We start from the raw sequence: 17984 nt of genomic DNA, 5'->3' as shown, positions 1-17984 counted from the left end.
AAGGTCCGTTACCATCTGCTAGCTGCAAGCCCTCTCAGTCTCTTCATCCCAGGCCTGCACCATACCCACACCTCCGCGGCACACCACCTTTTGTCCCTTATTTGGGAATGAGAAAGTTGGCAACCCTAGCCACTGGTGGCCCAGAACTTAACTTACCTTGGGACATCTGAAGGGTTGTAAATCTGTGGAACTCATTGCCACTGACAGCTGTGGAGGCCAAGCCATTGGGTATATTTGACAGGTTTTTTGATTAGTAAGGGTGTCAAAGCTTGCAGAAGATGGGGAAATGGGTTTGAGAGGTATAATAAATCAGCCACGATGGAATGGTGGAGCTGACTCAATGGACCAAATGGCCTAATTCTGCACCTATGTCTTGTGGTCTAAAGACACTGCAGAGACGGAACACGAGAGATACTGGAAAACTTGAGAGGCTTGGGTAGAGTGGACGTGGAGAGGATGTTTCCTATAGTGGGGGAAGTATTTTGTAGGACCAGTGAGCACATCCTCAGAAAGCACGGACGTCCCTTTAGAACAGAGATGAGGAATTAAGCCAGAGGGAGGTGAGTGTGGAATTAATTGCCACATGCGGTTGCGGAGGCCAAGTCATTGGGTATATTTAAAGCCCAGGTTGATCGGCTCTTGATGAGTCAGGGCGTCAAAGGTTACTGGGAGAAGGCAGGAGAATGGGGTTGAGAGGAATACTAAATCAACCATGATGGAATGGCGGAGCAGACTCAATGGGCCGAATAGCCTACTTGTGGTCTAAAGCTCACGCAGCCTCTCAGAATGCCACAAAACATTTTGTACCGACTTGATAAATACTGTATTAACTGTCCTCTCCCGGCAGAGCGCCGCGCCGCGCCGCGCCAGGCAGCGCGTAGCCGAGCGCGAGAGCGGAAGCGGTGGCGGTGGCGGCGGCGGCGTGTGCGCAGGCGTCGCAAGCTCAGCTGACTGACTGGAGTTGCGCCGCTCGAGGGCAGCGGGCGATGTGAAGGCAAGAGCGGAGCAGCCACGGCATCGCAGGAGACCCCCTCTTCCACCGAGCTGCTTCGGTAAAGTCTCGGCCTCGGCTCCGCTCTGCTCCCAGGCCGCCGAACGTTTGGGGGGCGTCGGTTGTCTTGTGTGGTGGTATTTGCGTTGGCTGTCATTTAAATGCCGGGGTGAATGATGTAGGAGTAAGGCCTGAAGGAGAGAGGTGAACCTTCGCCTCCTCATCTCTCATAGTTTCTCCACATTTTGCTGCCAATTAGACGGCATGGTTAGGCGATTGAGGCTCTCTTCTTCATTGGCTTTGAAATCTTCAGGAGGGTGGTGCTGTTAATTTTTCCTATGTAAAGGTCGGTGACAGTTTGTACAGCCCCCTCCCCCCGAAAAACAAACACTAAGGTTTAGGGAAGTGCAATAATCCATTAAGCAATCGCCCAATAAATCCGCTTTCCTTACTTGGGGGAGAAATGGAGCTGTTTGTCACGAGTGCTTGAGTATTTAAGATACATTCGTCTTTTTAGGTTGGTGGGACGCTCTAAGTTTATAAAACGTGTGCACTATACACTAGACTTGTCATGCAGTAGTATCCCTTTTGGGTCATTTCTTGTCAGATTGGAGTTTTTCAAGAAGTGTTATTCAATATATTTTGAGAAGTCAGGTGGACTATATTCCCAGTCTACTTTTAGAAATCTTACCAAACAGCAGTGGCTTTTAATGGTGCTAGTTGTACTGACTGCAAGTGTTTTGTTTGGCATATAGTGTGCATCAGGAAGATTTTTTTTAATGAAGGGAATCAGAATCTGGTTTATTGTCGTTGACATAAAGTGGAATGTTTTCTTTTGCCTTTACAATACAAGCACATCAAATGATTATAAGCTACATTAAAATAGTGTAAAAGAGGAAGATCAAATTGGTGTTCGGGAGTTCATAGCTCATTCAGAAATCTGCTAACAGGGAAAGAAACTATTCCTAAAACTGAATGTCGGTCTTCAGGCTCCTGTACCACCTCCCTGATAATACTGATGAGAAGAGGGCATGTCCCAGGTGGTGTGGGTCTTAAATGATGGATGCTGCCTTTTTGAGGCACCACTTTTGGAATGTGTCCTCAGGGAAGGCTTGTGGAGCTGGCCTAGTCTACAATCCTCTGAAGCCTCTTAAGATTCTGTGTATTGCCAGACTGTGATGCAGCTAGTCTGAAGACTCTATGGGACATCTATAGACATTTATCTTTGGTGACATGCTGTACCAAATCTCCTCAAAGTCCTTGTGAAGTATAGCACTGGTGTGCCTTTGTGATTGCATTTAATATGGTGGACCCAGGATAGATCCTGTGAGACATTGATACCCAGGGGGTTGAAAATGTTTACCCTTTGCACTGCTGGCCCCTCAAAATGACTATTTGTGTGTGTTCTGCCAACATCCCCTTCCTGACATCTATAATCAATTCTTTTGGTCTTCCTGATGTTAAGTATTGCAACACATTCAGCAAGTTGATCTGTTTTGCTCTTGTACTGTTCAGAAATCTGATGGTGGAGGGGAAGGAACTGTTTTTGAATTATTGAATGTTGGTCTTCAGACTTGTGTACCTCTTCCCTGATGGTATTGAGGGGAAGAGGGAATGTCTGGATGGTGAAGGTCCTTCATGTTGGATGCTGCCTTGTAAAGCCGTCCTCAGTCTACATCCCATTGCAACCACTTTGTGATTCTTTGCATTGGAGCCTCTATAACAGATTTTGATGCAACCAATTAGGATGCTCTCCATCATACATCTATCGGAATTTGCTTGAGTCTTTGGTGACCTACCAACTGTCCTAAAACTAGTGAAGTAGAGGCACTGGTGTGCTGCCTTCATGATTGCGTCAATATGTTGAGCCCAAAACACATGCAAAAGTAACACTTGACATAAGTTATTGAACTTTGAGCTTGACAATCCAAGGTTTGGTTATAGCACAAAATAGTTTTTTTAAGATAACAACTTATTCAGCCGTGAAATAATTAGCACTAGAACTGGGACAACTGACCTGGCTTTCAGATACTACTCTGATAGCTGTTGATTTGGGGAACTGGACTTGATGTGTTGGAGATTGGCATTTATGACGATTTCCATGTTGGAGTCATTTATTTTCTTTCTTATTCCCAAACCCAAATGTTCATTGTAACTTCCAATTTTTGTAGAGGCTTTAAACCCTATGTCTTGCTGCTTAACATCACAAGTAGGGTTATGTAGAAGTGTCTCGGCCTGAAGCATTAACTGTTTATTCATTTCCCTAGATGCTGCTTGACCTCCTGAGTTCCATCAGCATTTTTTGTGTGTTGTGTGTTGCTTTGGACTTACAGCACCTGCAGACTTTTTCATTTTTATCACAAGTAAATTTGTCTTCTGATCTTGTAAAAGCACATTCATGTATATGTACTTTATCTCTGTGTAGTGGAGAAGGTTGCAGTATTATGATGCCAGTCAATTCTGGCATAATCAAAGGAACTTGTTTTTCATTGTAGGTACTTCAACTGAACCTTTTGGCCAATTTTTAAGGTTTCATTTCAGCTTTTCTTTGACAATGTCTATTCAAAAAAACATCATTCATTCAAATTATTTTTGCTAATGGATTGTAAGCAGAATATTAGTAATGTGATCACTCAAGTATACTGTTCTCATTGTCAATTGGTGGGTACTCGGGTGCTTTTAGAGGCTGATCTGGGGTCCACATGTTGTGGTGCGGTATTGGCAAGAGTAAATGGTAGCCATGGTTAGTGGTTGGGTCCTTTAGTTGTTCAGTCTCTCCTTTCACACCTGTCACTTGTTCCCTGGTATAGCGGAGGACGTATTTGTGTCGAGCATCTCCTTCCTGAACAGATTTCCTCCAGGTGTATCTATTGAGTGTAATGCCTTCCTAGTTTTTAGATGGAATGTCGAATTTATTGCCATTAATTTTGATGTTATCTTTGAAGCATTTCCTTTGCCTATGAGGAAAATATAGCATTGTTAATTTGTGGTATTTGAAATTCCTGAACACCCTTGCTTGTTGCTTTTACATCATTGTGTATTTTGTGTAAAACAAAAAAATCAATCATATTTTGCTTTATTGTATCCTTTTTAAAGGGCAAGTTTAAAAGCAGTAAATATGTCTTTGAACTTTAAATGGAATTAAGCTGGGAGTTTTAATATGGACCTGCATGGATTAAGTAATTGTTTTGGATATCCATTATGTTCAAGGAAAAGAATTAGTTCAAATTATTTTTGTAAATTTCTCTTTTGCAGTAGAAATAACTATCTACTCTGGCTTCTTTGAGTTCAAAATTAAACATTTGATTTCACTGGTCATGCAGTTCGGCTTGCATAGACTCCTAATAAGATTTTTAAAAGGGGGGGTTGTTTTTATTTTGTTGTCATACTATATTTTAATTAACTTAGTGCAGTTAGAAAATGATTACTGCATACAAATATCAGAGCTTCAAAATTGTATACATGTTTTCTTAAATGGGTTAGCTTAGGAGGTTTATGAGTAACATGAGGGGAAAAATGAAAACGGAAATAGAAAGCTATGGTAGGTGGGGAAGTTGCTGTCAGCCTTGTGTATTTCAAGAAGTGAAAATTCAGATTTCATTTATTGTGTAATATAATTTGTTAATATTTCTCAGGATTTTTGAAATTAGTTTTTCCAAGTGTTCTGGAGTTGGTACAGAATTTTAAGAATCTTTTCCTTTTTTGGGTAGAATGAGCAAAGAGTGTCATCAGAAGTGATTTTTGTCAGCTGTTGCTTGAGAGACAATTTAAAATTAGGATTTTTTTTGTAAATGTTTGGATTTTCTTTTACCCTGGCATTTCCAAAGCATTTAAAGGAACTGATTCTAACAGAGCTTCAAGTTTTGCCATGCTGTAATCTAAGTTATGACTGATGACTGTCTGTTGGTGAACTTTTATAGTAATCACTTGGCCACAACAGAATCTACCCAACATCTACACTTGTATTCTTCCTTGGAGTCCCTGCAGACTTTTTTCCCATTTTTGTCTGCATATCAAAGTCATTTGTTAGACTCCGTCGGTCTAGCTGCCAATTTAGTTACATTGAACTCCAGATCTTCCTTTGCCAGCTGAGCAATCAGGGATGATGTTAAATTCATAGATGAAAATGTCTGATGCCTAGTTCTCCCTGTAATTATTAGTTGTAACTTTAAAATAACCTAGGGTAATTTAGTAGATCCGTAACTTTAAACAGATGATTCTGAAGATAAATCTCAAAGGCCAGATTGTTTACTTGTAGTAAAGATCCTAAGTTGCTTCTCCAAATTGATAAGTAACATGGATATGAAGTAGATTGTGATGCTATTCAAAAAAAGAACAAAGTGCTCTCATTGTGGAACAATTCAGAATCAGGTTTATTATCACTGACATGTTGTGAAAGTCGTTTTTGTGGCAAATACATAAAATGGGGGTTACAGATGCATGCAGATACAGATATATGTAATTTTATAGATAAATGCATAGCTACTTTGATATATTATTATACACAATGGTTGTCTATCGATACAGGAAGCCTGTACGGGAGAGCTTTCAAAGTGGAAAAGCCATTGTACTGAGGCAGTTCCACTCTCTGGACCTCAGAAGTCTGGGTCCAGTGGTACAACCAAGTGTCACAAACTGGGATCTTCCTTGCGTGCAGAGGATGAACATGCATGCATTTTGCTCTTCATGGAGATGTGCAGTACCGCCTTCCTGGCAGTTGGATCTCACTGTAGATCTCATCTGCCCTGTCCACTGGAGCTGACTTTGCATGCGACAGGTGTGTCCCTATCTCATCAGGGAATGGTGCCTGCCTCTAAGTGTTGTGCATACACACATATACATACACCTGAACTGGAGGGGTACTAATATCCTAGAAGGAAAGTTTGCTAATGTTGCGTGGGGAGAGGGGGGTGGCAATGGTTAAAGGGAATCAGAGTGCCACAACAGATACTGGAGAGGTTGTGGCAAAAGATGTTGTTAAGACCTCAGACAGTCAGGAATCAAAAGGTTGAGCACAGGTCCGGAGCTGTGTATATTTCAATGCAAGAAGTATTGTAGGAAAGGCAGATAAGCTTGGGGCATGAATCAACACATGGAAGTATATTGTAGCCGTTAGTAGTTGCAGGAGAGGCAGGGCTGGCAGCTCAACATTCCATGGCCCTGCTGTTTTAGACGCAATAGTAGGAGTGATTAAAGGGAAGGGGGTGGCATTACTAGTCAGGGAAATTGTCAAGGCAGGGCTCAGTCAGGATAGACTGGAGAACTCATCTAGTGAAACTGTGAGTGGAGCTGAGAAATAAGAAAGGTGTGACCATATTAATGGGGCCATATTACAGACTACCCAACAGTCTGTGGGATTTAGAGGAACAAATTTGTGGAGAGATCATGAACTGTTGCAAGAGACATAGGTCATTATAGCAGGTGATTTTAACTATCCACATATAGACTAGGACTCCCTCACTGTAAAAGGATAGTTTGTCTAATGTGTTCAGTAAAGTTTCCTAAATCAGTGCGTGCAACTCCCAAAGAGGGTGCGATAAGTGATCTGCTATTAGGGACTGAGACAGGGCAAGTGACAGAAGTTTGTGTAGGGGAACACTTTGCATCTGCTGATCATAATGCCATTAGTTTCAAAGTAAATATGGAAAAAGATAGGTCTGATCGGCAGGTTGAAATTCTAAATTGGAGGGAAGGCCAATTTTGATGTATCAGAAAGGATCTGGCAAGTGTGAATTGGGACAGGCTGTTTTCTGGCAAAGGTATACTAGAGAAGTGGGAAGTCTTCAAAAGTGAAATCTTGAGTACAAAGCTTGTATGTGCCTGTCAGAATAAAAAGCAAGGACACCAGGTTTAGGGAACCATGGTTTTCAAGATTTATTGGGGCCCTCGTTAAGAGGAAGAAGGAGGTGCCTAGCAGGTATAGGCAGGTAGGAACAAATGAGGTACTTGAGTACGAGAAAGAAGTCAGGAGGGCTAAAAGAAGGCATGAGATGGCCCTAGTAGACAAAGTAAAGGAGAATCCTAAGGACTTCTACAGATATATTAAGAGCAAAAGGATTGCAAGGGATAAATTTGATCCTTTGGAAGATCAGAATGGTAATCTATGCATGGAGCTAAAAGAGATGGGGGAGATCTTAAACATTTGTTTTGCAACTGTATCAACTCAAGATGGACACAGAGTCTATAGAAATGAGGCAAAACAGGTGTGTTCCTACACAGATTACAGAGAAGGTGGTGTTTGTTGTCTTGAGGCAAATTAGGGTGGATAAATCCCCAGGGACTGACAAGGTGTTCTCTTGAACCCTGTGGGAGGCAAATACAGAAATCGCAGGGGTCGAAGCAGAGATATTTAAATCACCCTTAGTGACAGGTGAGGTACTGGAGGATTGGAGGATAGCTCATGTTGATCCTCTGTTTAAGAAAGGCTCACTGGCCTATAATTTCCTGGTTTATTTTTAGAGCCTAACATCAGTAGTGGGAAAGTTATTGAGGGTATTCAAAGGGACAGGATACAAGTATTTGGATAGACATGGACTGATTACGGCTAGTCAGCATGGCTTTGCATAGTAGGTCATGTCTAACCAATCTTAAAAGTTTGGTGCTGGGTCTGTTGTGTTTTTTTTTAAATCAATGATATAGATGATGATGTGGTTAACTGGATCAGCAAATACATGGATAACACCAAGATTAGGGGTGTTGCGGACAGCGAGGAAGACTGTCAGAGCTTGCAGCAGGATCTGGACCAGATGGAAAAATAGTGTAAGGAATTTAATGCAGAAAAGCGCAAACTGTTGTACTTTGGTAAGACCAACCAGGGTAGGACTTTCACAGTGAATGGTAGGGCACTGAGGAATGCAGTCAAACAAAAGGATCTGGGAATACTGGTCCATAATTCATAAGAAGTGGCGTACAGATAGGGTCATAAAGAAAACTTTTGTCACTTTGACCTTCATAAATCAAAGTATTGAGTACTGGAGATGGGATGTTATGTTAAACTTGTTTAAGACATTGGTGAGACCTAATTTGGAGTATTGTGTATTGTTTTTGTCACCTATCTACAGGAAAAATGTAAATAAGGTTGAAAGAGTACAGAGAAAATTGGATAGTTGGGGTATGGAGGACTATGGTCTGGCTGCAGGACAATGAGAGGAAGGTTAAATGTTTTGGTAAACATTAGATGGGCCGAATGGCCTGTTTGTGCTGTATTTTTCTATGACTCTATGCATATACACATACACACATGTGCATATATATTTTTTTTCACCATGGTAAGAGTGAGCATAACACTAAGACACGTGCTGGTCATCCTGCATCAGCAAGGTCTTTTCCAAACAGAAATTCTGTGGCACACAGGAGCTTCAAGATGTCCTCTTCTGAAGAAGCACAAAGAAGTGGGCAAGGTTGATGACGAGAAATGCAGTGGTTGGCCATGGAAACTGGATGCTTCAGACGAGAGATGCATAAAACTGATACCCTTCTAAATCTAAGTTCAGCACTGCTATCAGCTGTGAGTTCACAGGGATCAAAGTACACCCCTCTACAGAAGTCTTCTCAAGATGTGTTCTTCATGGAAGAGCTGCTGCTAAAAAGCTATTCCTCTGAAGTGGGAACAGAGCCAAAAGACTCACCTATGCACAAAAACACAGGGACTTGGGTGTTGAACAATGGCAGCAAATGCTGCGGACTGCCAAGTCAAAATGTGAAATTTTTGGCTCAAAGGCAGTTTGTAGAAGAGCTGGAGAGTGCTACATGGATGAGTGTCTGCAGCCAATATTGAAGCACGGCAGAGATTTCCTAGGGATGCATTTGTGCAAATGGAGTTGGTGATCTGGTTAGAATTGATGGAATCCTCAATGCTGAGAAGTACAAGCAGATTCTCGTCCATCATTCAGTACCATGAGGGAAGTGTGTTATCAGTCCCATCTTCATTCTGCTGCAGGACAATGACCCCAAACATGGAATGGCCTCCACAGAGCATTGATCTCAGTATCATGGAGGCCGTCTGGGTATACCTGGAGAGACAGAAGCAGCAAGACAGCCAAAGACTGCAGGATTGTGGCAAGTTCTCCAAGATGCTTAGAACAACCTACCAGCTATTATTTTAAACTGCATGAAAATGTACCTAAAAGTCTGTGTCTCATACGTACATTCAAATAGACGTACAAACTGGATTCTGGTTAATTGGGTCAGTCACTTATTTGGGACAAATCTTGAAGAACAAAAAAAGAAAAACTAGACTGTTGTAATTAAAGTTGCTGGAGAGAAGTACTGTTAGACATTTAGTAGTGTCTTTATCTGACAAAATGAGGCACAGCAGGAATCCTAAGGAAACACAAAGTGCACTGCAGATGCTGTGGTCAGATCAAGACGTACAAAAAAGCTGGATGAACTCAGCAGGTCGGGCAGCAGGTCCTGACGAAGGGTTTCGACCCGAAACGTTGACTGCTTCTTTCAACGGATGCTGCCCGACCTGCTGAGTTCATCCAGCCTTTTTGTACGTCTTAAGCATCCTAAGGAAACCTTTTTGGAGGAAGAGGTCTGCTTGACCTCTGCAATGCTACATGACATTTTATGTGCTAAAGATCAAAAGACAATTCCATATTTACAATGCATTCACAATGTTTCCTTTGAACTACACAAGCTTTATACCTTCTGCTTCACACCCACACCACAGATGGCTAAATGCATTTTTATCAGCTTTGTCTGGTCTTCCCATTAACTTTGATTCACAGCTTTTTAGGAACCCGTTGTTCAGAGCTGCTGTTTAAATTTAACCTACAGACTACATTCAGATTTGAAGATGGGTGGCTGGTTAATTAGACCATATGACATAGGAGCAGAATAAGGCCATTCAACCCGTTGAGTCTGCTCTGCCATTCCATCATGGCTGATCCCACTCAACCCCATACACTTGCTGCCTTGCCGTATCTTTTGATGCCCTGACTGATCAGGAAACGACTGACTTCCACCTTAAATGCACCCACAGACTTGGTCTCCACTGCAGTCTGTGGCAGAGCATTCCACACATTCACAACTCTAAGGCTAAAAAAGTTCTCCTTTATCTCTGTTCTAAAAGGTTGCCCATCAGTTTTGAGGCTGTGCCCTCTATTTCTGGATACCCCCATGGGAAACATCCTCTGTACATCCACCTTATCTGGTCCTTTCAACATTTGGCAGGTTTCAATGAAATCTCCCCCCCTCCCCCCCCCCCCCCCGGGCATTATTTTAAAATCCAGTGAGTACAGGCCCAAAGGTGCCAAATGCTCCTCATATGTTAACCCCTTCATTCCCGGAATCATCCTCGTGAACCTCCCCTGGACTCTGTCAAATGACAACACATCCTTTGAGATATGGGGCCCAAACTGTTGACAATACTCCATGTGCAGCCTGACAAGTGTCTTATAAAGCCTCAGCATTATCTCCTTTTTAATAGTCTATTCCCCGTGAAATAAACGCCAACATTGCATTTGCAGACTTGACCTGTAAATTAACCTTCTGGGAGTCTTGCATAAGGGCTCCTAAATCTCTTTGCACCTCTGATGTTTTCACCTTGTTTGCACCTCTGATGTTTGAATTTTCTCCCCATTTAGATAATAGTCTGCGTTATTGTTCCATTTACCAAAATGCATTCTTATACATTTCCCAACAACATATTCCATCTCTACTTTTTTGCCGATTCTTCCAATTTGTCCAAGTCCTGCTGCAATTGTATTGCTTCCTCAGCACTACCTACCTCTCCATCTATCTTTGTATCATCTGAAAACTTTGCCACAAAGCCATCAATTCCTCTATCTAAATTCCTCTATCCATGCCAATATCTGTCCTGTAACGCCATAGAATTTTATCTTGTAAAGCATCCTTGTATGTGGCACCTAATTAAATGCCTTCTGAAAATCCACTGCCTATACTTTGTCCACCCTGCTTATTTCTGCCTCCAAGAACTCTAACAGATTTATCAGGCAAGATTTCCCTTTACAGAAACCACGCTGACTTTGACTTATTTTAACATAAGTCTCCAAGTACCACGAAGCTTCTTCCTTAATAATAGACTGCAACACTTTCCCAACCACTGAAGTTTGGATAACTGGCCTATAAATTTGTTTCTTTTGTGTTCCTCCCCTCTTAAAGAGTGGAGTGACATTTGCAATTTTCCAGTCCTCCGGGACCATGCCAGAATAAAGTGATTCTTGAAAGATCATGACTAATGCATCCATTATCTCTTCAGCAGCATCTCTCAGGACTCTGGAATGTAGTTTATGTGGCCCAGGTGACTTAATCACCTTAAGACCTTTGAGTTTTCCTAGCATGTTTTCCTTTGTAAAAGAAATGGCACTCACTCCTGCTTGCTGACACTCATGGACCTCTGGCACACTGCTAGTGTCTTCCATAATGAAGACTGATGCAAAGTCCTCATTAAGTTCCTCTGTCATTTCTTTGTCCCCCAATACTACCACACCAGCATCATTTTCCAGTGATCCAATATCAACTCACCTCTTTTGCTCTTTATATAACTGGAAAAAATCTTTTAGTATCTTGCTTTATGTTATTGGCTAGTCTGCCCTCATATTTCATCTTTTCCCTTTTTATAGCTTTTTTAGTTGCCTTTTGTTGGATTTTAAAAGCTTCCCAAACACCCATTTTCCCACACTTTTTTTTGGCTACCCTTTCCTCAGCTTTTGCACTGTCTTTAACTTCCCTTGACAGCCACAGTTGCTTACCCCTGCCATTTGAGAACTACTTCTGTGGGACATATCTATACTGTGCCTTGTGAACTATTCCCAGAAACTTCAGCCACCTCTGCTCTACCGTCATCCCCGTCAGTATCCTTCTCCAATCCACCTGGGCAAGCTCCCCTCTGATGCCTCTCTAATTCCCTTTACACCATTGTGATACTGATACATGTGTCTTGTGCTTCTCCCTCAAAATTGCAGGATGAATTCAATCATATTATGATCACAGTATCCTAAGGGTTCCTTTGCATTAAGCTCCCTAATAAAATCTGGGTTATTACACAACACCCAATTTAAGATGGCCTTTCCCCGAGTGCGCTTAAGCACAAGCTGCTCTAAAAAGGACATCTCTCAGATATTCAACAAATTCCTCTCTTGCAATCCAACACCAACCTGATTTTCCCAATTCCCTTGCATATTGAAGTCCTTCTTTACAATTGTGACATTACTGTTAATACATGCCTTTTCTAGCTCCTTTTGCAATCTCAACCCCACACCTTGGCTACTGTTTGGAGGCCTGCATATGATTCCCATAATGGTATTTTTTAAACCCTTGCTGTTTCTTAACTCCACCCACAAAGATTCAACATTCTCTGACCCTATGTCACCTTCTTCTAAAGAAGTAATTCCATCTCTTACCAACAGAGCCATACGACCGCCTGTGCCTTTCTGCCTGTCCTTTCGATACAAAGTTTGTTAAGCTCCCAACTATGGCTACTTTTCAGCCATGACTGTGATGCCCACAGTGTCATACCAATCAATCTGTAATTGTACCATGAGTTCGTCCATCTCATTCCAATTGCTACGCGCATTTAAATACAGCATCTTCAGTCCTATATTCTTTACCCTTTTGAATTTTGCCTCTGTGGTACAATTTAACTCTGTCTGCATTTGTACCCAATCATTGGCTTGTCATGAGTTGTTGAAGTTATTTGCCCAAAAATCATTAACAGACGGGATTCCCTTTGTTTATTTGGGACACAATGTTGTTTAATTAGGACAGTAGACTGTTGCCAAACAGTTTCTAGCTAGCATCAGTTGTGCACATTGTGTGGCTATTAGACACTACACCATGCTTAGAACAAACAATTTCTAAATACCGTAGATTCCGGATTTTAAGCCGCTACTTTTTTCCCACATTTTGAACAGCTTTGAACTTTGCGGCCAATAATCCGAAGCGGCTAATGCAAGGTTTTTTTCATGCCGCCTCGTAAACATTTTGCCTCGTAACAGTAGACCAATAAAATTGATGAGTAGTTCACAGAGGTCCAATGAAATTGTACGATAAATCAAGCGCACTTTCACAATTAAATTATTGTAAATCAGTCATTTGTACTCACCCTCATCAACATGGAAAACACTCGAAGCATTGTGCTACCTACCCTACTTAGTTTAAACTATATTTGTTTTCTGTACTACATCGCGGGATGCTATGACGACACACCCGGTTTCGCGGTGTCTTGTGGGAAAATGCCGTTTGCGATGAAACGGAAAGGAGGGGGGAGCGGATTACGCGAGCGGCTTTGGATCCGAGCGAAATCTGCTTTTAAATGCCGTTTGCGATGAAACGGAAAGGAGGGGGGAGCGGATTACGCGAGCGGCTTTGGATCCGAGCGAAATCTGCTTTTAAATGCCATTTGCGATGAAACGGAAAGGAGGGGGGAGCGGATTACGCGAGCGGCTTTGGATCCGAGCGAACTCTGCTTTTAAGTTAAAGGTATCAATAACTTTTCCTGGTAGGCTGCAGTATATATATTTTTTACCAGTCGTTAGGAGATATTGGAATGTTGTTCAGTAAAGAAGTATACGCAACGTATATTTAAAAGTAGCCGCGTACGGGCACGGTTCGAAAAAAAGCATTTGCAATATGTATTTGTTTTTGTTACCATATGGATTTAATTAAAAGTTAAAAAAATCCTCACGTGTAATATCTTTCTGTGTAAATATCTCATATTACAACGTGGGACACCTGCGGCCGAAAATCCGGTGCGGCCTAAAATCCGGTGCGGCCTTTACATTTAAAAAAATGATTTTATTTCTAAAATTAGTGCCAGCGGCTTAAAATCAGGTGCGCTCTGTAGTCCGGAATCTACGGTAGTATCATTTGTGTGCGTTTTGTGCTGACAAGCAGTAATTTTTGTCACTGACAATTGGAGAGAAATAATCAGCAAGTCAATTCAAAATTGTTTTGTTGAAGGGTTTCAGCCCGAAACGTCAACTATCTATTCTTTTCCATAGATGCTGCCTGGCCTGCTGAGTACCTCCAGCATTTTGTGTGTGTTGCCTTGGATTTCCAGCATCTACAGATTTTCACGTGTTTCAAAGCTGTTTGCTCACTGTCGTTTCTAGTATTCAGGCTTGTACGCAGCAGAAACAGCCAGGAGTGAAAATGATACAATTTCACTACTTCAAGTTAGGAACTACAAATAATATGAAAGTATTGATGATCATCTTGAATGTTACAATGCAAATGAAGATTTGGAGGATTCAATAATCGCAAGCATTGTTTGAAGGCAGTCCATGTGTCTAGGCACTAGGTGTCTGCTTATTTTGCTGATTTACAGTCAATCAAAAAGATACTGCAGTGTGTTGGTTGTCCATTGTTTCTAAAGATGACAGTGAAGACTATGCAGGAGAGTTTTTAAAGTGGAAAAAGCCATTGCACTAGGAAATTTCCATTCTCTCTACCTTGGAAGTCTGGGTCCAGTGATACAAGTGGTCATCACAAGTTGGGTTCTTGGTTGCAGTGGATAACCATGACTGCTTGTGTCTTATGCCCTTTGCTCCTCATGAAGCAATGCAGAACTGCCTTTTTGGCCGTTGGATCTCAATGTAGGTCTCATCCACCCTGTCTTCCAGAGCTGACATCACATGCTAGGATAGGCATGTCCCTATTTCACCCAGCTATGAGGCCCATCAGCTGAGTTGGCCTGCTTGTCGAAGCAGTGTACTGGGGACGTGGCCGCTGTCGCATGTGAACAGCTACTTGGAGCCACTAATACACAATTTTATAGCATTATAGTCGCATTTTGGTGCTCTAATTGATTCTGTGTTTCATCTGAATAGATGTCTTTTTTTAAAAAAAAAATGTTTTTAACTATTTCCATGAAACTTGGGCTAATTGAGACAGCCGCTTTCTTGAGCCAAAATGTACTGTTCCTGATGTGTGCCAGTTAACCAGAATCTGCTGTATTATAACAAGTATGAGGGGGGAGAGAGTCTGAGGTTTAGGTTGAAAATCTTTCAGCAGAATGGTTAGAAATAATGCTCAGATGTGAAAAAGATGGAGAGTTAAGAAAAACAGAAATGGTGATGGGGTGGAAGATGAGAGAAATTAAACAAGAGTGAAAGTGCAAACTGAAAAGAGGTGATAATACTCCCAACACTTTATAATATTTCCAGAATCTTGTGTAATTTGCTTTTGAATGAAAGAGCAATTTTAAATTTGTGACTAGAGACATAATTCTAGGTATTGATGCATGAGGTAAAACCTTGAATTCCTATTGCACTAATTAAGTTTTATCATCTTATTTCAGTATCTCATTTACTTTGCAAGCCATTTACTTATTTGAGGATGACAGAATTTTGGTTAATATCTGCTCCTGGAGAAAAAACGTGTCAACAGACATGGGACAAATTAAATGTTGCAACTACGAGGAGCAATAATCTTTCTACCAACTTCAAGTTTTCAATTCCAGATTTGAAGGTATGTAACAGCTGAGATAAAGTTGTGTAAGTTCTCAATCCTGCTCCTTCATCTGTTGTTTTTTTTTTGAAGCAATGAAACCAATATCTTTCTCTCTCAAAAAGAATTGAGTTAATGTAGTTTCTCTGAATATTTTAGTTCCAGAAAGAAACTGATAAAACCAATACAAAGTAATATTGAATAGATCCTATTGAGTGAGAATTTTCACATTAACATTAAAGGAGAAATTTGGTTGTGCGCTACTGTGTGATCCAAGGTGAATATAAATGAACAGAAAGCAAAGTTGAAACATTGCACTAAAATTTTACTTGTACTTTGTTATGTTTGTTATTAGCAAAGAAGAATGAGATTTTTCAAGTTTAAGGTTTTTTGTCATTCAACCATACATGTTTATACAGCTAAATGAAACATCATTCCCCTGGGGCTAAGGTGCAAAACACAGCACACAGTCACAGCATGTACAATTATGATTCAGTGCATACAGTCTCAAAAGAATATTAGCATATGTCCCTGAGTGGCATGATCTGAAGTTTGACAGGTTGACATTATGTGGGAGAATCGTGTTTATGTAGGACAATATCCTGTTACTGGCACTATTATTATAGAACCTCAAACTGATTAGTACTTGTAATTTACATTAGGAACTGAAGACTGGTTTTCATTTGAACTAATGCCTGTAACTGTCACATTAATCCTGTAACTCCTGAATCCCTAGCAGTAACAATGAAAGTACCTGAAGAGCAAATGAGGATGGTCAATAAATATTGCCCTTCCCTATAGTTTGTATAATAGGGATGCCATTTTAGCAATGTATTACAGCATCAGCAATCAGTGATCCGGGTTCAATTCCTGCCACTGTCTAAGGAGCTTGTATATTCTCCCTGTTGGTTTCCTCCATATGCTCTGGTTTCCTCCCCATTTCCAAAGATGTCAGAGTTAGGGTTAGTAAGTTGTAGGCATGCTGAGTTGGTGCTGAAAGCATAGTGACACTTGTGGGCCTCCCCTAGCATATTTGTAGCATAAATGACATTATTTTGATGTACAAGTTACAAAGGTAATCGTTAATCCTTTTACCTCACTGATCACTACATCGCAAACTGTTGACGAGACCCGAAGATGAAACTGTTCATTTCCCTTTTGTTACTCTTGCTTTCCTTTCCAGAAGAAGTGAGAATTTTCTTTGGCATTCAAAAGATCATCTACCATTTCCATGATCTTGCTCTGTACTGCTCTCTTTTGCCTTGCCCCTACCCCTACCTTTTTGTAATTTGATCTCCATCAGAAACTTTTCCTCAACTACCACCCCACCATTTTCCAGTGTATTATAAAATTTGCAGCTGTTTAACTTTTCCAAAACTACTATAATATTGTTGATGTGAATTGTTAACTGCTTTTCAGTAATACAAAAATAAATGTCCCTCTGAAATGCAAAGTTTTACATAACCTGAATGATTCTGGACAATATTTGAACATTAAATTTGTAATAGCAAAATGTTTTCCTTCAGTTTTGTGACACTCTATACATGTTTATTTTGACTAAGGTGGGCAATTTTAGTTATTGTGTTGAAAAAAGATTGCCTCCAAACCTGTCATTTTCATGAATGGCAGTATAAGGTTTCATGAGCTTGCATGAAAACTATTGCTCCACAAGAAATATCTTGTTTAATGAATTTGAAAATTTTGGAAAAACAAAGTTTAGATTTACTTCATAAGAGGGGAAAACATTCAAGCCCTGTCACAAAGTGTCAAGCATCTTTCATTGATTAAAGTTTAGTCTGGATTTTCCACTTCTCCTATGAGATGGTTTTCTGGAGGTCGTACCTGGACCTCTTGTAACTTTCTAGGTCGCCTGACTTGAATGCCTTTGATCTGGCCCTTAGCAGATTGTGGATCGCATGGTTCATCCAATGCTCCTTGTTAAGGAAGACTTTGAATGATTTACACGCTCGTCTACAACTGTTTTTATAAAGTCCATGACGACTATGGTGTATTCATTCAGATCCACAGATGAGTCCTTGAACACGACACAGTCCACTGACTCAAAACCAACCCTGTGGCCACTCCTCTACCTCATTTGACCACCTCTTTGTTGTCCTAATCTCTGGAGCCTTGCTCTTTAGCTCTGTCTGTATGCAGGTAGGAGAAGGACAGCCAAGTGATCACATTTCCCGAAATGTGGTCTGGGCATAGAAAGTTAGCCATTACTTATCTTAGTATAACAGTGATTATGGTGTGTTGGGACCCTGGAGCTCCAGGTTATATGCTGATGGTAATTGGGCAGGGATTTCCTTCAAACAGGCCTTGCTGACGTTCCCAACAATGATTTGAAATCAAAGTTGGGGACTGTGAACATAAAGGAGCCTTGGGACTCTCACCACCAGTTTCAGGAATGGTTATTACCCCTTAGCCACCAGGCCATAGAGCCAAAGGGGATAGCTTCACTTGCCCCTTCATTGAAATGTTCCCGTAGCCTCTGTACTCACTTTCAAGGATTCTTCATTTCATGTTTTTGATATTTAATGCTTATTACATTATTATCATTTCTTTGTGTTTGCAC

At 41.0% G+C, this 17984-nt stretch overlaps 1 protein-coding gene across 1 annotated transcript in view; it reads left to right on the top strand.

Moving 5' to 3' along the window:
• Nucleotides 1–904: 904 nt before the first annotated feature.
• The window catches only part of atp6v1c1a (ATPase H+ transporting V1 subunit C1a), an 87153-nt gene continuing 70073 nt past the window's right edge, over nt 905–17984 (top strand). Inside the window, exons 1-2 of the mRNA XM_073051261.1 lie at nt 905–1052; nt 15258–15427. Of these exons, the coding sequence (XP_072907362.1) occupies nt 15296–15427 (132 nt within the window). The 5' untranslated portion in view covers nt 905–1052; nt 15258–15295. The remainder of the gene's footprint in view (nt 1053–15257; nt 15428–17984) is intronic.

Source organism: Hemitrygon akajei, chromosome 1 (genome assembly GCF_048418815.1).
Source record: "Hemitrygon akajei chromosome 1, sHemAka1.3, whole genome shotgun sequence".
NCBI lineage: Eukaryota > Metazoa > Chordata > Chondrichthyes > Myliobatiformes > Dasyatidae > Hemitrygon > Hemitrygon akajei.
This window is presented reverse-complemented; position numbering and strand designations above follow the sequence as displayed.